This window comes from Martes martes (genome assembly GCF_963455335.1).
Source record: "Martes martes genome assembly, chromosome: 9".
NCBI lineage: Eukaryota > Metazoa > Chordata > Mammalia > Carnivora > Mustelidae > Martes > Martes martes.
The window spans coordinates 128,109,784-128,131,809 of NC_137896.1; the positions used below are offsets into that span (position 1 = coordinate 128,109,784).

The 22,026-nt window shown below is 40.1% G+C and overlaps 1 protein-coding gene across 1 annotated transcript in view; it reads left to right on the forward strand.

Annotated features, from left to right (window-relative positions):
• The window catches only part of NBAS (NBAS subunit of NRZ tethering complex), a 319,994-nt gene that overhangs the window by 35,273 nt on the left and 262,695 nt on the right, over positions 1 to 22,026 (forward strand). Inside the window, exons 10-11 of the mRNA XM_080813961.1 lie at positions 13,208 to 13,346; positions 20,896 to 20,964. Of these exons, the coding sequence (XP_080670087.1) occupies positions 13,208 to 13,346; positions 20,896 to 20,964 (208 nt within the window). The remainder of the gene's footprint in view (positions 1 to 13,207; positions 13,347 to 20,895; positions 20,965 to 22,026) is intronic.

The following is a 22,026-nucleotide window of genomic DNA, read 5'->3' on the forward strand; positions in this document are numbered from 1 at the left end:
CCAGTTGGAGGCACTGCTGATCTCAGGGGAGGCTTAGAGGGTGGACTGGGACGTGGTCTCCAGAAGGCTCTTCATTTTCAGGGGAGACTGAGGAATACCAGCAGGCACTGGCAGCAGCAGTGTTAATGGGCTATGTCTTATGTATGTTGACTTGGTCATCTCCTGTGGGTTTCTGATTTCCCCTACACAAAATCGTAGCCATTTTAAATACATGAGCCCTTTATACTCATGGGGTAAAGGCAGCCGCCCGAATAAAACAGCTAGTGTTTGGTGGGAAATCAAAAATGTTTGTTGTGTGAATGAGCTCTCAAGTGACAGGATGATAACTTCCACTGCAACAGAACGGAAGGAAAACAGTCTTGGAGATAGAAAGGATGCTGAAGGGCCACAGTCTCTTCTTAATATATCACTTTCCTCTAGGGAAGTTGTACATGGGTGCCTCAAATGTTTAAATTTAATCTTGTAAAGAGGGTAGTGTTGAGTGTTCCCTACCTTAAAGGTTTATCCAAGGGCTTAGCGTATTTTATTCTCCTACTATGAGGTAGAACTTCTATTAAGATCTATGAGATGCACTTGGAAGCCAATCAGTGGATTTTCACAGCCATTATATTGCTGTAACATTGCCCATCTTTCTGGCTCCTAAGGTCGTACGTATTCTGTGAGAATCATGGCATTACTGAGTGAAAAGATGTGCTCTATTGACAGCTGGAGGACCAGTTAAGGATAAATAGCATTTAGATATTTTTCATAAATCCTAACTATATAAGATTAATAATTTTATGAAGGATCACTTCTAGAAAAGGATAGAGAGTCTTGTAGTTGTGATCACTGCCGATTATCTCCCACTGCAGTGAGAGAGTGCATTTGGCCTTTGATAATGTGGGTGCTATTGGCATTTGAGAGATGAATGTGTAGCCTTGTACCTGAGAAGTGTGAATGTCAGTAATTGAGTTGACCTTCTATTAAGGAGTTTTTCATTTTGCCTCTCAATTTCTCATTTCTCCAGCATGAGAAAATTCTCCTTTTTCTAAGTGCAGGTCAGTTTTTTGAGGAGAAGTGAAGGGTGCTCTAGTTTGTGGAGAGAGCTGCATGGTCTCGTAAAGGTGAAAGCTCTTGGGTGTGAATAAGGGACTTCTGAGTTTCACAGACTAAATTTTTTGGTTTTACAGGCGTTTCTTTTGGGGAGACAGGATAAGTGGGGAATCTTGGCCGTAGCCTGTGATCTGTTTTCATCCAGAAGGTGTTACAGAGAGGTAGTCATGTGTGACTCCGAAGTGTCCTGGGCCTTAGCAACTTCTACCTGGCTGGCTTTTAAGTTGAAGATTTCGTGTTTGAAGATTCTTTGATAGGAGGGCTCATTCCCTTTATGTTACAATTACATGTAAATAGGCCTTTGAAGACCTTTATAAATTTTTTACTCTGTTCAACTGATAAATCTGTCATCTGGTTCCCACTCCCCCTTGCCTCAGATTTTTCTTTCGGAGTGTTTTGGTTATAGTTTAATTTGATATAACTTTATTTTTTCTTTTAACAAGTTTTTATTATGGAAATGTTTAAGCATACACAGAAATTCAGTGATCGGTATAATGAATCTACCTATTACCCAGCGGATATAACTTTTTAGGCAAGATATTTTGTACCTTGTTTATACCCCACACTTTCCAGTTATAAGGACTACTCTACAATTCCTCTGCAAAGCTTTACGACAATGCAATTTTAGGAAGTAACTTGGGCCAGATTGAATTTTTTCTTCTACCTGGAGCGATGCTCGCTGTTGCGCATTCCCTTTGGGAGTAGAGAGCTGAAAGAAGACTCCTGAGTTATCTTTAGCTTATTTTATAGGAATGAGGGAGTGTCGTTTAATTATGTTTTATGGACAAATAGAAAATTAAAACAATATGTTTCTGACCTAATAGAATGTGTACTGGGTTAGGGGACAGGTGATCTGAATTCTGTTCTTGATTCTGCTTATTAGCTGTGAAATTTCAAGGTAAGTCGTTCTTTCTGAACCAGTTGCTGGCATTGCACTGGGCACAGATGGTAGATGGTTTTAGTAAGCTGCTCAAGTACTTACGAGGTCTGGTGCAGACTACAGGCAGCATTGAACAGAGGAAGATTGCGGTAGGGGGTTTAGCAGAACGCATTCGAGACAGACCCATTGTCAGGGATACTCGGCAGGCCCCAGTAAGGGTTCAAAGACCAAACATCTTCCTGGGAGAAAAGTTTGAGAAAGAGTTTAGTAACTGAACTACTTATACTGGAGTAGAAGAGGAATTTGGTTTCAGACCCTGGGTGGTTCTGGAATCAGGATCCAAGGTAGACATGGAGTGGACCAGATGGGCGAATGCTGAACGTACTGGGCTTTTGCAGCCGTTTTGCTTAAATCCGTCCTGAGGATTGGGAGGGAATGAAGTCTTCAGATGATCACTGGCATCAGCTGTGGGTTGAGGGAAGGACACAGGGTCAAAGACCTCTGGGAAATCTCAATTAACTTCTTAATTAGTATTTCTGTGGACATTCTGCTTACTGGGGTAGCAGTTCTTAACAAGGTCTGGACAACAGAATCACCTATTGGAAAACAAGTTTTAAATATGCGTATACCGAGGCTGTGCTGTTAAAGGCTTGATCAGGTGAGGTATAGGACGGGATGGTAGCATCTGTTTGTTACAGGGGATTCTGATTCCCCCACCACTTGTGCTAAGACTTTGAAAGATGAAATAAAATGAGTAAAACTCATTTTTTCCCTATCCTTGCTCTTGAAGTTGCCCTAATGAAGGATAGGAATAAATTTCATTTGAGGTGTCACCTCCTTTCCGTAGCTTATGGCTGCCTGGGATACTGGATTGAGAAGCGCAGTGAGCCCAGTTCTGTAGTTCACCGACTCCTGTTCTGGATTACTCTAGACTTATATAAATTCTTCTATTTCTCAAAAAACCCCCGCCCCCTTTTATAAATAAAAAGGCTTAGATAGTTTTCTTGGTAAATTTCATCAAGCTCTTGAGCAATAATTACTATTTTTATACCAAAATAGAGATCAAAATGCTTTTGTTCTTCAAGATATTTGTGCTTTTTGTTTTTCCTTTTTCTCCCCGCCTCCCTCATTTATCTGTACCTTGTCGTAGCTTTGCATCGCCAGTGCTGACTGCAGCGCCTTGCGTGGAATATCAGTAAATGTCGGGTCCGTTGTTACCATTTACTTGGCTTTGTCAAAATGTGGGAAAGGGAAAACGCAGTACAGATGCACTGGAGTGTAAACGTCATGAGGGCAGGAACTGTATCTGTGTTATTCGAGCTCTGTTTCCAGTGCTTAGGGTGCAGCCTGGTGCATAGGGTGCTCAGGAAATACAAGTAAATGCCCGAGTTTGGAATTCAGTGTAAGAGCTCGGGCTGAAGAGTTGTGTGGATGGAAGGCCTGAACCAGGTTTTTTTTGTTTTTTTTTTTAAACCTGTCTTAGACGAAATTACAGCCTCGTTAACCTCTGGGACTGTAAGTACCTTCAGGGCAGGGAAAATTTGGTTTCCTTACACAGCATTTCTTACACTGCCAGCACAGTCCCTCGTAAAATTTGGGTACTTCTTAGATGGACATAGAATTGACTTAACCTGAAGTTCTTAAGGTTATAACTGAGACATTTTAGAATCCTTTACTGATTACCAGATACTTACTGAATCTCAGTCTTTACCATTCAGTAAGACGGTATCCTAACTGCTCTTGTGTAGATGAAACTGAGCTCTGAGAGGTTAAGACTCTGTAAGATGATGCGACTGTTATGTGGTAAGCTCGTGTCTTCTGATAATCATGCTCAGTAGGCTTTTCTCTGTGCCCGGGATTGGAAAACTATGGCCTGTGGCCAAATCTGACCTGTTTCTGTGTAGTCTGGGAGCCAAAGATGGATTTTAACAATTTTTAAAATGTTTGGGGGAAAAAAAGAGTATCTTATAGCCCATGAAAACTATATGAAATTCAAATTTCAGTGTCCACAAATATAATTTTATTACAACTTGATCACACTTTTTATTTATTTATTTATTTATTTTTAAAGATTTTATTTATTCATTTGACAGAGAGAGAGATCACAAGTAGGCAGAGAGGCAGGCAGAGAGAGAGGAGGAAGCAGGCTCCCTGCTGAGCAGAGAGCCTGATGCAGGGCCCCATCCCAGGACCCTGGGATCATGACCTGGGCCGAAGGCAGAGGCTTTAACCCACTGAGCCACCCAGGCGCCCCTTGATCACACTTTTTAAAAAATATTTATTATCTTTGCTTTTTTGTACTATGACAGAGTAGTTGTGAAAGAGACCATTACAGCCCACAGATCTTAAAATATGTGTTGTCTCTCTCTTTTTTTAAAAGACTTTATTTATTTGACAGAGAGAGAGAAAGAACACAAGCTGCGGGGAAGAGCAGAAGGAGAGAAGCAGGCCTCTGCTGAGCAGGGAGCCTGATGTGAGGCTCGATCTCAGCACCCTGGGATCATGACCTGAGCTGAAGGCAGACGCTTAACTGACTGAGCCATCCAGGCACCCCTATTCTCTGTTTTTTTTTTTAATAGAAAATGTTTGCTGATGTCTGCTCTGTGCCAGCCAACCTTCTTTCTGGGTATGGGTTCAATTCTGCTTAGAAGATGTAAAATAAGGAGTATTGAACTTTATATATAGATTTCCTTATACTCCTTGGTTCTAAATTCTAAGTTGTATTTTAAGGAGTTTCTAACCAGGTACCACTCAGCTTTAAATACATTAAATGTATAATTATTAAATTGTTAGAAAAATGTGATGACTTTTATTACTAAACTAAGCACTCTTTTCCCATCCAAGAAAAATCCTCATTGTTTTGCCTTCGACAACTAACCATTCATGAAAATCAGTTTTCTGTGATCATTCCTAAGTTGGATAGACTGAATAGTGTCATGCTTCATAATTTGACTTCTAGTGAACTGTGCCCTCTAGGGCTCAGATTATAGATTCAAGCATGATGTAAAGCTGCGCTCTCATGTGGTCTCGGTACCGGCAGCATCAGAATCACTGCGAGAGATTGTTAGACGTGTGGACTCTTGGACTGCATCCTAGGCCTACGAAATGTGGAGCTCTGGGGAAGTGGCCCAGCTTTCTGCTTTTACAAGCACGGTGGTTGATTCTGATGCATATGTGGGTCTGAGAACCACTGATGTAAGGAGTCACGATTAGGAATGTGTTCTTCCTATAAGCCCTTTATCTAATAAATAGACATAAGCAGAATTCTAAATTGTGAAGTGGTAAGATTTTTGAAATAAAGAATGTGTAAGCTATACTAAAAATGAGTTAAAATGGGGAAACAGTTTCCATTATCCCAAGAGAGGACTAACTTCTAGCTGTGAAATAGTAGGTAACAATTTTTGAGCCCTTGGTTTGACAGGCACAGATCTTAGGCACTTCTTAAGCTTCAGGCCTGCAGTTTCTTTTCTTTCTTCCCCTTCTGCGGGTTGTGTGCTGTAAGCCCAGCGGTCATTGGACAGAGCGTGTACAGGTGTCTCTTTGTGTTTCAGACTCCTTCTTTCCTCGGCTTTAAGAAGTTTTGAGCCACTAGATGGCAGAGTCTTCCAACAGTTACTAGATGAAAGCCCCTTCTTAATAAACCATTTGTGATCCTTCTTGGAAATAATTTGTAGTGTCTCATTTAGCTTTCCCAGTTCATCAGGACACACATTCTGTCCCTACCTCCATTTCTTCGGATGGCCTTGACCACCCCGTGTCACTGCCCCTTGTTCTCTGCTGGCCTCTGCCTTTACGCCCACTCATTTAATTCACTCCTTCTGGTGTTTTTGGCTTCATCAGTCACGTTTATTTTTGTTGTCTGATCCCTGTGTTCCTGCTCTGAGTTTTAGACTCTTAGCCTGTCAGAGCTGGAAGAGAGGTTCATCCATCATTTGGCTCAGCCCCTTCATTTCTCAGGTGGGAGAGCTGAAGCCTGGGGAGGTTAAGCCAAGGACAAGGACTGTGTCTTATTTATCTTTGTGCCCTGTAGTGCTTTGCACGTAGTGTGCAGATAGAGGTTTCTTGAGTGGAGCAATTGTGGTAAACGCTGTGGAAAATACAGATACAATCTCTGTGCCTAAGTGGCTCCAGGTTTACAAATGGAGGCATGACTTAAATGACTGTTCCAGTATTCAGGGAGAAGGTGATAAGTGCCCAAGGAGGGAGCAAGACAGACTATTTTGTAATGTTAAGGACCCCTTGGAACTTTGTCTCCTGATCCTCCTGCTTCCTTTTATAGGCTAGAAGCGCACACCACGTTCATTTTTCTCCAATCACGCCATTTTACAAACTAGACTCTGTTCTTTGACATCGAGTTCCCTTGGCTTAGGATGCTCTTTACCTAATCCCTTTATCTGTCTGGGAAATTGTTTGAAGAGTAAAGTTTTTGCTGATGTTAAGCCTGTGAAGCCTTCCTTGGCCTTTTCCTCCATGCCGCTTACTTATCTGTCCTTTGGACTGTCTTTATACCTAACTCCAATGTCATTGACGGGGTCCTATGCAGTAGTGGCTTGTGTTGACTTGTCCTATCCCCTGGAGTGACTGTGCTCATTTTCATTCCTGTGTGTCAATATATCTCTAAGGCCATCCGAGGAACGGAAGGTGGGGACGGGAAGCACGCCCCTAAGTACCACACCGTGTTGATCCTGACGAACTGGGAAAGCTAAATGTGACACCACAAATCGAAGCCAAGAAGAATTATAAACGGTTTATTAAGAAGCTTCTTCAGTTGCTTAGCATAGTCCTCATTGCTTAGCACACGATTTGCATGTAGCAAATATTGGTGGGATGTAGGGTATGTCTTTTTTTTTTTTTTTTTTTAAAGATTTTATTTATTTATTTGACAGATCGCAAGCAGGCAGAGAAGCAGGCAGAGAGAGAGAGAGGGACGCAGGCTCCCCGCTGAGCAGAGAGCCCGATGCGGGGCTCCGTCCCAGGACCCCAGAATCATGACCTGAGCCAAAGGCAAAGGCTTAACCCACTGAGCCACCCAGGCGCCCTAATGTCTTAAGATTACATTTGTTGCAGAGGTATTAGAATCTAAGACCCAAGATTTTCCTATTTTCCACAAAATTTTGAGATCAAAGATTATTGGGCAAGTTAATCTCTCTCTCTCTCTCTCTGTCTGCCTCCTTCCTTCCCTCTTTTTCAGTAAGAAGTACAGTTTTAATTCACACACATCATGTGCTTTAGTCTAGAGAACTTAATTTGTACTCTGGAAAATCTGTTTTGGTTTATTGTTTTATTTTTTAAGATTTTATTTATTTATTTCACAGACAGAGATCACAAGTAGGCAGAGAGACAGGTAGAGAGAGAGGAGGAAGCAGGCTCCCTGCTGAGCAGAGAGCCCGATTCGGGACTCGATTCCAGGACCCTGAGATCCTGACCTGAGCTGAAAGCAGAGGCTCTAACCCACTGAGCCACCCAGGCGTCCTGGTTTATGTTTTTATAGAAAAATTTTAAAACAGTTACTTCAAGATGTGATTCTTAAACTAAGCACCTAAGAGCCCAGTATATTTATTTTGTATATTTAAGGAGGTAATGGTTACCACTGCATGTAAGTATTCTTGATGGAGGAAATTACTGCAACAGAACAACATTAATGATACAAGCCTGGTGGTGGGTACTAAGGAGGGCATATATTGCATGGAGCACTGGGTGTGGTGCATAAACAATGAATCTTGGAACACTGAAAAAATAAAGTAAAAAAAAGTTATTTTCTACAGTATTGTCTGTTTGTGGACTTACTTTCTGTGAAAATCTAACAGTTCCTTCAGAAGTAAATCACAGAATCTTTAAGCTGTAGCCATTAATGTATAAACAACCTCAAAATGTCACAAAGTAAATGATATGCTAATTTTATTTTCAGTATTTGGCTAGACGTGTGGCTTGGTGTTCTGTGTTAGAGCCAATTTACTGAATTTTCTCTCCTGGACTTCATTACCTGGAAAAATTTATGTACATAATTGGGGATACTCTATCTTGATGTTCTTCTTTTTAGGCTAGAGAGAGAGAGTGATGTAATGAACACCTAAATACCTACTGAGAATTAACAAATATTAAGATTTTCTTTTTTACTTAAGGTGTGTGGGTGTGTGTACATACACATATGTGAATAAAAGGCAATACAAACGAAACTTCCTACTTCCATTGCTTTGTCTCACTATCCCTTTCTAGAGGTCACTGCTCATGATTTTGTTGTGTAGTCTTCTCTATCTATCTATCTATCTATCCATCCGTCTGTCTACTGTAGTTACATTGCATGTTTCCCTGAACAACTTACTGAATTTATCCATCCCTTGTAGACATTTAAAATACTTCTAATTTTCCTTTATTATAAATAGTGCTGCATGAAATATTCTTTTACCAAGAGATAAATAAACCTGTACAAGAATTTCTCTAGCGTTTCCTTGGAACAGTTTGTGGGATTGTTAGGTGTATGTGTTTGTTTGGTATTGTCATATCATTCTCCAAAATGATTGCTCCAGTTTACAATTTCATCAGTACTTTATAAGAGATACTGTGTCCTTAAACATACTCTGTATTGTTTTACTGATTTTTTTTTTTTGTAAACATAAACTATATGCCCAGCATGGGGCTCGAACTCACAACACCAAGATCAAGAGTCGCATGCTTTACCAACTGAGCCAGCCAGATGCCCCTAAATCCTAAATCTCTGCTGTTTTAATCCACATTATTGACTTTTGGAGTTCACCTTTCATGACTTGCTTTATTCTTTGTCTGTTTTTCTTTTGGGCTGATTGTGGTATGTAAATTGCTTGCTAATACTATTACTCTTATGTACTTTCCTGGTGTGTGATTTATCTTTGTATGGATAGAAGTTTTAGATTTCAATATGGTGAAATTGGAAGGAGAATGTCTTAATGACACTAGGTAGGAAAGTATTTGCAGGCCAAGATGCAATAAAGCACAGGTCATAAAGGGAGAGATTATCGGTGTGAATGGAGTGGGCTTTTCTTAAACCCGTACATGCCCTTGTGAATTTTAGACTTGTTTAGTTCTGTCTCATCAGTTTCAGTTCCACGAAAGATTCTGTTGGGATTTTATTTGAAATTGCATTCAATTTATAGGTTAAGGAGAATTGACATCTTTAAGGTTTCGAGAGTTTGTCGAAGAGCATGGTATTTTTCTCTTTATTCAAGGCTTTGTCTTTCACTAATATCTTGAAATTTTTTTCCTAAAACTTTGCTTTACCAGATTATCAGTTTAACATTATCTAGTGCTGTCTTTATCAGTGAATCACCCTCTTCCCCCATTTCTCCCCGTGCCTGTGGCCATAAGCTTTCCCCTTCTCCCTGCCTCATCTTCTGGTACTTACTGCTGAAACCTAGCAAGCATGGGGACAGGTGGGAGGAAGTGGAGTTGCTATAGCACCTTTCCCTGTGCTATTTAAGGAGAAAGTTGGTGTTTTAAATTCAGTCACTCAGGAACCGTTTGTTCTGTGTGCTGTGCTGGGTCTCGGACTTCTCTCCCCTCTTTCTCATTGACTGTTTTCATTCAAATTACATCATTTTACCATCTAGTGAGGACAGTACATGACTAGTGCCATCATTCTTCTTCTTTTTCCACTTACTCCTTCATTGGGCATTAATGGAGGAAAGGTTGTTTGGAAGCAGATACTGAATCTCTTTTGTTCTTTTTTTTTTTTTTTAAGATTTTATTTATTTATTTGACAGAGAGAGATCACAAATAGGCAGAGAGAGAGAGGTGAGGAAGCAGGCTCCTCGCCGAGCAGAGAGCCCGATGTGAGGCTCGATCCCAGGACCCTGAGATCATGACCTGAGCTGAAGGCAGAGGCTTAACCCACTGAGCCACCCAGGTGCCCCTGAATCTCTTTTGTTCTTGATGGAGTTTGTCATGTAGCCAATTTGATGTGTGCATGGCTATGGTATTTATCAAAAATCAGAGAGAGGAAGTGTCTTCTAGTGTTAAGACCAAGAGATAAAAAAACGGAAATTTTAGTTAGCTTTGTATCTCCTTCAGTAGTCAGACAACTTAGTTCTATACATATGTATATATGTATGAACATATATAATAAATATATATATGATATTTCTTATATATCATATATATATATTTTTGGTTATCAAATAATCCTTTATTGACATATTTTCTTTTGTCGTTCTTAACTAGTGGGACATTCCACTGCTTCACTGTTGATGTCATCTGTGATGTCATGAAGTGGTCACTGTTGATGTTCTCTGTGATGTCACAAGGATGGTGACCATTAACATTGCAGCCCACAGATAGGGCAGTTTCTAGAATATCTCTAATGGTTCCAGAGAGTTCTCTGGCTAAGGAATGGTATGCATCAGTCGGGCAGGGTTGACAGTCTCATCAAAATGACACTTCCACGCGGCGCCTGGGTGGCTCAGTGGGTTAAAGCCTTTGCCTTTGGCTCAGGTCATGATCCCAGGGTCCTGGGATTGAGCCCTGCATCGGGCTCTCTGCTCATTGGGGAGCCTGCTTCCCCCCACCCCCCACCTGCCTCTCTGCCTACTTGTGATCTCTGTCAATAAATAAATAAAATCTTAAAAAAAAAAAGTGACACTTCCACTCTGCTAATGTTTTCCTACTTCTTTTGTTCTCTTGGTAGTTCCTTGAGGGCTTCGATAATCAGGGCAGAGGCAGAAGGTACCGTTTCAATCTGGGCCTGTCTCTTCTGAATGGTCAGTTTCACTGTCATCCTCAGACCCCTCTAATCACCAGTTGCCTTGGCAGTGTCATCACCAAACTTTTTTGGAGATAAACCCAGAGGGCCAATTTTGGGGACCAGGGTGTGGCACTGACTTTGCTACCGGGTGCACCTCAGGTCTATCTTTGATCTCATTGGGCTCAAACTCAGGCGGCATGGTGGAGGCTGCGTCCGGATTCTGGATGACTGGAGAGAGTTGCACCTTTGCTTCTGCCAACGCAAAGGCCAAAAGCTACATCTCCTTTTTAAATCTGAAAAATAGATAGGTCCCCTCCATGACATAGTAGTGCAGATTAAATAATAATGTCCACTCCCTTGAGAAAAGAATTACACTATTAATATAAATATATACGTTGTACATTGAGCCGAGGAAAATTAGTTTTCAGGATCTGCTTTATCCTGGCCTTTTGGGGATTTGTTGAATTCTCAAACAGTGTTTTTATTTTTATTATAATTATAGGTTACTAATTTTTAAAGATATGTTTTATGAATCACATATTTCCTGTTTGAAAAAAACATTGAGATTAAATTCAGAAATGTAGATACTCAAAATTACCTGTTGCATTTTTATTTATTCAGAGGACTGTTTTGTGTGTGTGTTATGCCCAGTGGCTTGAACTCATGACCCTGAGATCAAGAGTCCCATGCCTGCTCTACCAGCTGAGTCCCAACCAGGTGTTTCCAGGGTTGTTGTTATTATTGTTGTATAAACAAATTGACTTAAAAAAATATTTTTTTTTGTAGAATATTTGAAGTCTGTTCTTACAGACAATAGATACTGACTCTTTTGTGCCAGTCATTCAGTTTCAGCAATCATTTCGTGGCCAATCTTGTTTCACAGATATCTATGAGATAGATAGCCATCCCCCACCCACCTGTTCTGGATTACTTCTAAGTAAATCCTTTTGATATGCCAACACTGAAGAGCCGTATGAAGTGTTGTTTTCTTTTACCTTCCAACTTCTATACAGAACCTGAAGTTTTTTAAGGTTTGGTTTTACTATGAGCATGGTCTAGAAAAAGGGAAAGACTGGTTTGTGTGATGGAATGCATCCTCTTATAAAACGGGAGCATGGTGACAACAGTACTATGTGTGTTTTGTTTTAAAAGGAGCTTGATGGGGCGCCTGGGTGGCTCAGTGGGTTAAACCTCTGCCTTCGGCTCCAGTCATGATCTCAGGGTCCTGGGATCAAGCCCCGCATCGGGCTCTCTGCTCATCGGGGAGCCTCCTTCCCCCTCTCCCTCTGCCTGCCTCTCTGCCTGCTTGTGATCTCTGTCTCCCTCTGTCAAATATATAAATAAAACCTTTAAAAAAGTAAGTAAAAGGAGCTTGATAATTGTTTTCTGTCATTTGGAACAGTTGTAGTTCACGTTGGGGGAGCATCATATGCAGAAGACCAGTGAAACCTGTGGCCTCTCTCTTCCCTTACTGTATTGCCTCATTGTCATTGGGAACAAAAATAATTCACTGGTAACTGTAGTGCTTCCTTTACTAGATCAGAACTTTACTTCCCAACTTTTCTCTTTCTTAGACGGATGATTATAATATCTATAACATAGTTCCCTGCCAGATTCAGTGAACATGACTTTAAAAATCATGACTGTTTTTGGTGACTGGTTAAAAATACTGTGTTGCATTCTAAGAGAGTAGATCTTAAAAGCTTTCATCACAAGGGAAAAAAAAAACATTTTTAAACTGTATATGGGGTGGATATTAACTAGACTTAAGGTGGGGATCATTTCACAATATATACAAATTTTGAATCATTGTGTCATACACCTGAACTAATATAATGTTATATATCATCTGCACCTCAGTAAAAAAAAAAAAAAATCATGGGTTTTATTATTATTGTTTTATTATTATTAATCAGTTTGTGTAGTGTCACAGAGCCTTTGAACTTTAAGTATGTTAGACTGTTTGCCCTGTTGGTACCTCTGCTAAGGAAGTAGAACAAACAGTAAACAGATCATAATGTACATCTGAACTGTTAAATAGTCTTGTTTCAGTATAGTTAGACCGCAGAGTTGCTCCCATGCAGGGTACTCCCAGCTGCCTTCGCTAACACCTGTCACTGTATACAACCCACTGCTGTAACGAATAGATACATACCTGGGTGTGGTGACAGGTCTGTGTGTTAAAGTTCACTGGTGTTGATACAGTTTTTTCAGTGTTCAGTGTTCAACCTTAAAACATTTTTACTCTTTGTAAAATTCCCATCTGGATTTCAGGTACCTTGAGTGCTTAAGCCTTCCTCTGTGTAAGTGAAGGTGAAAATTCTAATTGAAAAACCATTTGCTTCTTTTTTCTTCTAAAATATTGAACTTCTATATATATCGTATATAGTAATTTTAGTATATAGTACTTTTGCTTTAGTTTTCTTTGGGAAGGTGACTGTTTTCGCTCTCCTTGTTTTGATGTCCCCTTATTCAGACCACAATTTGTCAGTTCTTATTTTTGTTTTTTTGGTTTTTTTTAGACTTTTGCTGGTTGGTGGATGCGAAACTGCTGAAGTGGGCATATCAAAAGCTTCTAGCTATGGCCTGTCTGCCTGGAGAGTTCTTTCGGGATCACCTTATTACAAGCAGGTTACCAATGGTGGAGACAGGGTCACTGCAGTAAGTATCGGGCATTTCACTTTGTGACTAGGCCTCAGGCAGGAACAGGACGAAGTACTTTGTCTTAAGTGAGGAAAGTGACTTCATGTGAAATTTTAGTACTTCTTTCCAATATCAGAGTTATCTAAGTATTTTTGGTTTCACTTGGTCTCATTTTTATTAACAGCATTGGCAGATGTTAGAAAAAGAACCTAACAGGAATCCTGTTACTTGCATTTGCTCATTTAGACATTAATGTCTATTTAGCATTTTTTATGGGCTGACAACTGTCTTAACTCCTGCGGTGTGTATTAGCTCCCTTAACTCTCATGACTTCTTGGGGTAGGTATTGTTACTAGCCTGTCTACTGATGAGGGAAGTAGTGTGTAGTTTAGTAACTTCCCTGGGTCACCGAGCTAGTAAGTGGCAGAATCAGAGTACAAACTCCGGCACAAGTTCCCCTGTTCGAGTTCTTTACTGCCATGGCACACTTGCTAATACTTTGGTCTGCGTTCACCTGGACACCACCCAGCCTTTCACCCCTTTGTTCTGTAGCAGAACACTCGGTATGCTGTAGTAGTCAGCACAGGCTAGGTTCTGCTGTGATAATCAAACCGTCCCATGAACAGATGAGAACTCCTGGCATTTCTGTGGGTTACCATATAACCATTCATTCCTTATTTGTGGCAAAGTCTGCTCTTGGTGCCATGACTCCCCTGGACAGTTTGTTCCAAGTGATGACTAGAGAATCCACGCAGGCAGGCGACCTCTTGAGGTTCAAGTATTTCAGTTTATAGGAGGGGAAGGGAGAGTTCCAAGGTGGAACTTTTCAAACTAGAACTAACATTACCTGTGCTCACAGTTCATGTGTTCTAACTATTTACGTGGTCCTTTCTACCTTCAAGGGCCCTGGCAAGTAGTTCTGTGTGTCCAGAAAGGCAAGATAAAATACTGTTTCCTTATGCAAACTTCTGGAAGTCAAGCACTCAATCACGATTAGGCATCCTGTGCTTAGCACATTGCCTTACATGTAGTGGACTTTCAGATACTTCTCAAATGAGGGAAGAAACCAAGAACTTAAGGAAAACATGACATAAGCGAATGTGTCATTTTTTTTTCCTGCAGTGAATGTATTTGTCCTATTATTTTTGTTTAAAATGCACTGATTTTAAATTAATCCTCTAAAACCACAAATGGTTAAAAGTTTGGTATAAAAAAGGAAATAATGAAGAAGTACTTTTTTTTTTTTTTAAGATTTTATTTTTTTATTTGAGAGAGAGAGAGAGAGAGCATGAGAGGAGAGGGGTCAGTGGGAGAAGCAGACTCCCCACCGAGCAGGGAGCCCAATGCGGGACTCCATCCTGGGACTCCAGGATCATGACCTGAGCCGAAGGCGGTCACTTAACTAACTGAGCCACCCAGACGCCCCTGAAGAAGTACTTTTAAAAAGAAATCTTAAGCAATGATTGAAAGCTTCATTCATCTTTTTTTTCTTTAGCTTTTGACATATTTTGAAGTACGTGATTGTGAATTTAACCCAACAAAGTAGTTTTTGTTTTTTTTTAATTAGCTCACCTTACTGGTTTCTATACCACTAGAACTTATAACAGTTTGTATTTCTGCATGAATTTATAATCGAGGACTGTGCTTTGTGCTTTTCCTTCCATGCTTTACCCTTCTATCCATTCTAGATCCTTCCTCTTCTCCTGCAGGGTGCAGGGAGGAGTCCAGTTTGAGTGTTAGTAGCCACACTTCACAGAAAAGGAGCCTAAGACCCCAGAACTAAAAATAGGGGAACACAGGTGGAACAGATCTTCTAGTTGCCGTTGAGTACCTTTCCCTGCTCCCCGTATGAAATTATATACAGATCAGTGGTTCCGTCAGATTTATCTCTGATGATTATCCCATAATTCATAAAGAGGTAGGAGTTGTTTATACATATTAAATATACTATTTCGCTTTTGCAGGGTTAGCCCTCTTTCTCTCTCTGATTTAATCCATACCGAGCTTGTAGTTTTTTCTGTGATACCCGCCATGGCAGATCTTGGAGTTTGAAACCGTTTTGGCTCTTGAATCAAAGTGTGATGTCTGCAACTTATTTTTAAATGGTTTAGTCAAAAACGCAATTTTAAAGTTTTATTTAAGTAATCTCTACACCCAACACAGGGATCGAACGCATAACCCCAAAATGAAGAGTTGCACGCTCTGTGACTGAGCCAGCCAGGCGCCCCAGTCAGACCCATAATTTAAAAGATGTGTGTCCGCACACAGAGGTAAAGCAAGTGTGGCAAAGCGTTCATAACTGGTGAGCCCAAGCGGAAGGCATGCTGGTGTTTTGTGGTGCATTCACTTCAGCTTCTCCATAACTATGAAATTTGTCAAAATTAAAGGTTGAGGGGAAAAAAAGAAAGAAAAAAAAATAGGTTAAGTGTGGAGAATACAAGGAGAGATGAAGTGGACAAATGGTGAAAGTCCGTTTCAGTACAGGATAATGGGGCGTGTTTGTGACAGAATGGCCTGGGAAAGGACGAGTCACGGAGTCTGGTCGCCTGCCGTGAAACCTTTCTTCACCTTGGCTTGATTCTCTTGTGTTTTCACTTTGCTCCTCATTGAAGTATTAGAATCTGCTTTGCTATGGTCCTTCCCTCTCCAGCTGAAGCTCCGGGATTGCAGTCTCTTAGAAGAAAATTGCCCGTGCACTGACAGAATAAGTAGGGAGAAACATTAAATTGCAAACTGAATGCTCGGCTGTATGATTAATTTCTTCAAATGCCACAAGTGTATTTTAATTACGTTAGTGGCTATTAAACGTGTCCTGCCGCTAAACTTACAGTCATTCTGCATAGCCTGCCCCTGCCTTGAAGTAATTTGAATTACAGGATTAGTTCCTTTTGTCCGGTGGCAGATACTGCACTCATCAAACTCATTTGTTTAAGGTTGCTATTGTGTTGGGTGGATATTGATGAAAAAATGTTGCTGACATATACATTCTAGTCTCTCACAAGGCTGCTAGGTTGTAAAAAGGGACTTCGCAAGATTCAATATGTGCACTGACTAAAGTTTCCAAATTAATGTGAGATAGTTTTATTTATTCATTGGTTCAACGTTGAATCACTGCTCTGGTAATAGGAAGGTAGCATCCCTCAAGGGGTTTTACCAGAGGATGTAGCCATATCCACAGACAGGGGCAGTACACCGTAATAGTTGCATGCTCTACTTCAGTAACTGGGAGAGAGGAGAGAACCCAGACTTGGGAGTCAGAAGTCTGGGATTGGACTTTTAGTTCATCACCTACACTTGTGTAGTAAGGCTTTTGACACAAACAAGCTAATATATGTGAAGGCCCCTGGTAAGCCATAAAATGAGCTATAGTATTCATTATTATTATCTGTTTGTATTTTAAGACCAGAATTTTAGAAAATATATAAAAATGAACAAAACTAATTTTTATGTTATTGCCGTTGCTGCTTTTTGGGTGAAGGATGTTTCTGTGGAAAGAACACAGGCTTTTTGGAATCCTGTTTCCCTGAGAAATCCCATTTCCCTCAGAAAATAGAAATAATCAGAGAAATATTTTCACAGGATCCCACCCCCTTCCTGTGTCTCTGTCTGTACACGGTACCTTTTCTCTCATTTTTACAGACAAACTGTCCTTGTACCAACTAAGGCCAACCCATCTGTTTATCCTCCAGATCTCACACTCTTTTTGATATTTTTCCTGCATCATGAATTTTGCCGTCGATTAGATTTATCAGCATACAACATGCTTTTATTTTTCCATCATAAAAACCATTTATTTCATTTGGTTTTGGGGGATTTAGACCTTGCTAAATCCTGCTACCACCCCCATTTATTTCCCTTTCTTCAACATGTTCGAGAGCTGCCTGTATTTGTTTATACTTCCTCTTTCTTTTTTCTCTTGAATTTGAATTCACTTATGTGGGAATTTACCTCCATCATTTCACGGACACTATCTTGGTGATGTTATCAGTGCCCTCCAGTATCTTACATTTATCAGTTTTACTGGCTTCCTTCTTTTGCCTCTCTCTCTCTCTCCCTCCTTCTCTCCCTCATCCCCTCCCTTTCTCTCCCTCTCCTTCTCTCCCTCCTCCCCTCCCTCCCTCCCTTCCTTCCTTCCTTTTAAAAAAGATTTTTATTTATATATTTGAGAGAGAGCTAGAGAAAACATGACTTGGGGAGAGGGAGAAGCAAGACTCTGCTGAGCAGGGAGCCCAATGGGGGACTCCGTCCCAGGACCCTGGGATCATGACCTGAGCCGAAGGCAGACGCTTAACCAGCTGAGCCACCTAGACGCTCCTGTTGGTATTCTTTAATCCCTGCTAATTGCTTTTACAAAAATCAGTTTATTTTCCTTTTTCCCTTTCTGTTCTCTTCCTTTTTTAAATTGTGTTATTGCTATGTTGACAAAACTTGTAATTTTTGCACATTAGTTGCTACCCTCATCCTCACCTTTCTTTAGTCTTCGATGTCCATGTCTTTTCCAGAATGCCATTACTTCGAAATGTACCCAGTCATCTCTTGGTTGGATGAAACTATTTTCTAGTAGATGTGGTTTGGTTTGTTTTTTAAGATTTTATTTTTAAATAATCTCTACACCCAACCTGGGGGTTGAACTCACTACCCCGACATCAGGAGCTGCATGCTCTACTGGCTGAGCCAGTCAGGTGCCTCTCTTTTTTTTTTTTTTTTTTTTTTAAGATTTTATTTATTTATTTGACAAACAGAGATCACAAGTAGGCAGAGAGGCAGGCAGAGGGAGAGGAGGAAGCAGGCTCCCTGCCAAGCAAAGAGCCCGATGCGGGGCTTGATCCTAGGACCCTGGGATCACGACCTGAGCCGAAGGCAGAGTCTTTAACCCACTGAGCCACCCGGGTGCCCCCCACTTTTTAATTAAAAGATTTTATTTATTTATTTGACTGAGAGAGATCTCACAAGTAGGCAGAGAGGCAGGCAGAGAGAGAGGAGGAAGTAGGCTCCCTGCCGAGCAGAGAGCCCGACAGGTGCCTCTCTTTTAGTAGATATTCTAAGAAGTTCTCATAGGTAAAGAGTTCCTCAAGTTCTTGGATGTTCAAAATTGTTTTCTAATATCCTGAATATTTGAAGGAAAACATGTCTGGCTATAAATTCCTTAGCTTACCATTTCTTTCATTGAACTTAAAAAATAGCGACTACCCTATTATTGCTTTACTTTGTCTTTGGAATTTGAAAATTCTCACTTACATTAAATTATTTTCCCTACAAAGGGAAACATAGAAATAACATACAAATGTTATTTGGCCATTTTGCTTAGATTGCCTTGAGGATTTTCATTTTCTCTGTGTGAAATTTAATAGCTTTCCTGGGATATTTCTTGGAGTTGATTTTTTGGGGAGAGGGGCTGATTTTCTCAGGTATCCCTGCTGGCTCTTTCAGTGTATAAATTCATATCTTTTTCTATTTCTGGTGAGCTTTCTTAGATGATAACTTTGACAATGTTTTTAGAGAGATGTTATATCCCTTGGCTACCTTCCCTTGTCTGTCCTTCCCAGGCCCTGCAGTATTTTTACAGTCTGCTTTTGCTCACCACCAGGCCTTGTGGTAGGTGTCATGGGGACATGGGAGTTGGCAGGAGCAGTAGAGATGACATCTGGGAATTGGTGATCTTTGTTTTTCGACTTAAAATTATTTTGAAGTTTGGGTTATCTTCAGTCTTCAAGTTAAGTTGAGGGCACTTTTAAAAAAAATTTTTCCCCCCATTTATTTGAGAAAGAGAGCACATGAGTAATTGGAGAGACAGAGATAAGAGAGGGAGAAGCGGACTCCCTGATTTGGGGCTTGATCCTAGGACCCTGGAATCACAATCTGAGATACCCAACTGACTGAACCACCCAGGCGCCCCTGAGGCCATGGTTTTCTTGTAGATCAACAAGTCTTTCTTCCCTTCCCTCCCTTCCTTTGATCCATCAATCCATTCATCCATCCAAGTAATCTCTGCACCCAACATGGGGCTTGAACTCATGACCCTGGGGCCAAGAGTTGCACGCTCTACTGACTGAGTCAGCCAGGCACTTCATAGTTTCTCTTCTTACTCTTTTTTGTTGGAGGAAATATTGGAAGATATGGAGCTAGGCCATCACTAATGGCTTTAGCTACTTCGAAGTTCTGGTAGGAAAATTTTTAACCTCAACAAAATGGTACTCTTTTTTTGCTCTTTTCTCTTAAGGGAAAATTCATATAATATAAAATCAACCCTTAATCATCTTTAAGGATACAATTCACTTGCATTGAGTACATTGACAGTGTTGTGCAACCATCACCAGGATGTAGTTCCAGGATATTTTCATCATCCCAAAAGGAAACCTTATACCTATTAAGGTATAATTAAGGTATAAAATCCCTGTTGTTTCTCCCTCTAGCTCTTGGCAGCCACTAGTCCATTTCTGTGGATTTACCTGTTCTGTTTCTTATAAATGGAATCATGAAATATGTGACCTTTTGTACCTGGTTTCTTTCATTTAGTGTAATATTTTGGAGGTTCATCCAACTTGTAGCATGTATCAGTGCTTCATTTCCTTTCGATGACTGCACAGTATTCCGTTGTGGGGATATACTACATTTTGTTCATTCCTTCTTTAATGGTCATTTGAGTTGTTTCCACTTAATGGTATTGCTGTGAACATTTGTTTGGTATAGTGTTTTGTTTAAATACCTGTTTTTCATTCTTTTGGATATATACTTCGGATGAAATGACTGGGTCAAATGGTAATTTCATGTTTAGCTTTTTGAGGAACAATCAGACTTTTCCCCAGCAGCTGTACTGTTTTATGTTCCCTCAGTAGTGTACTAAATTCTCTGCACCTCCAACAAAACTTGTTGTTTTCCATTTCTTAAATTATTGCCTTCTCTCCCTCTTGCTTTTATAAATGTATCTCTTAAATCTAAAGATAAATAGTCATGTGTTATATTATTTCAAATACTGGTTTCTAAGTGTTTATTTTGGGGGGGAGATTTTTCAAGCATAGGATCAATTCCTTAATGAATGAAATTTCTACTTTGACTTTTCCATAATGATGATGGGATAAAAATGATAACCGGGGGAATCTCATTTGAGAAGAGCTTGAGTGGCTTCTAATTTGCATAGATTGTAGTAGACTTGTTATGTGTGCATTTAAAAAACAAAACATTTGAGTATGGGTGTACGTTGACAGATTTACCATTTGGATTTCTTTTTTCCCAAATAAAATTAGAGTCTCACCAAGATCTTGGACACCTGCTGATGATTTTCTCAACTATTTCTTTTTTTATTTGTAGATTTTATTTATTTATTTGTCGGGGAAGGAGGGGCAGAGGGAGAGTTGGAAGCAGACTGCCCAGGATCCCAGGACCCTGGGATCATGACCTGAGCTGAAGGCAGATGCTTAACCGACTGAGCCATCCAGGCACCCCTATTTTTTCAACTATTTCTTAAAATACTAGGTTTGCTATAGTTTGCATTTCATGATAAAGGAATTTTTACAGTGCGAAAGCATTCCATTAATTCTTCTTTGTCTGATGTGCATTTATTTTGTAGGTACCAAAGACATTGGGATTATTAAGGATGTTAAGTGTCAAGTTTTATAGTCGCCCAGGACAAGAACAGGTAACTCATAAGCTTAACCTGTGCTTCTCAGATATTTTCACCCTGAGTACTGCTAAAGGACAATTGATTGAACCTTGAATATACTTCATCTGGATGTGCTCTTAATTGCACACTATGTGGGCATATACGTAAGTAAAAATTCATGGAACTGTTTGCTGGAATTTCTGGGTTTTACTATATATCATTATTTCAATAAGGAAACTTAAAAAAAAAAAAAGAATGAACCTAGTCCTTTTAAATCTGGGTCTGTAAGCCAAAGAAATCTCCTGGAATCATTATATTATCTGAAGTTTTTTGTTTTACAATACTTGTGAATTTTGTATCCTTGTCCACAACATATCCTTTTCAGTTTGTTTTGTTAATTTAAAAAAAAAAATCTGAGATTATTGAAGCTCCTAGAAGAAACAAGCCCTGTTGATTCTGGGCTTCAGGTACCATTGTTCTATTGTTTTTTCCTCAGTAAGAGATGCGTGGCTCTGTGGGAAGGATGTTTGTCGGTTTCATCCTGATGTGAGTGAGACAGTCAGGAGCGGCCTCTGCGGGAGATGGTTCTGTTCACTCTGTGTCTGGCTCTCGCAAGAGTCTTGGCCCATATGGAGGCATCAGATCATTCTCTTCCTGTTTTGGGGAGAACCAGACAACCTCATTTTTCTGTTTCTTCAATTTTTTTTACTAATGCAAAGGAAATCATAAGAAAATACAGAAATCATAAGAAATAGTATGAACATTCTGTTGCTGGGTTTGTATTTAATATATTTAAAATTTTGAGTTCTAATTATTCCTTTGCTCTTGACTTCAGCTAAATCCTGTATTCTGGATTGGTTTGGCATGCTATCTGTAGAAGCAAGCAGTACCACTACTGTTTATGTCGGAAAGTCACTTTCTTGTTGAATCCCGTATGTTTGTACTGTTTTGCAGTTAGCATTCTCTTCTGTCAGTTCGTGGGGTTTGTTTTCATTTTGCAGATGAAGAAACATATGGAAGATCAAGTGACTTGGCCTCTACCTTGTACTTGGTTCTTTCTAATTTACTATGTTGCCTCTGTTGGTCTGTTACCATTTT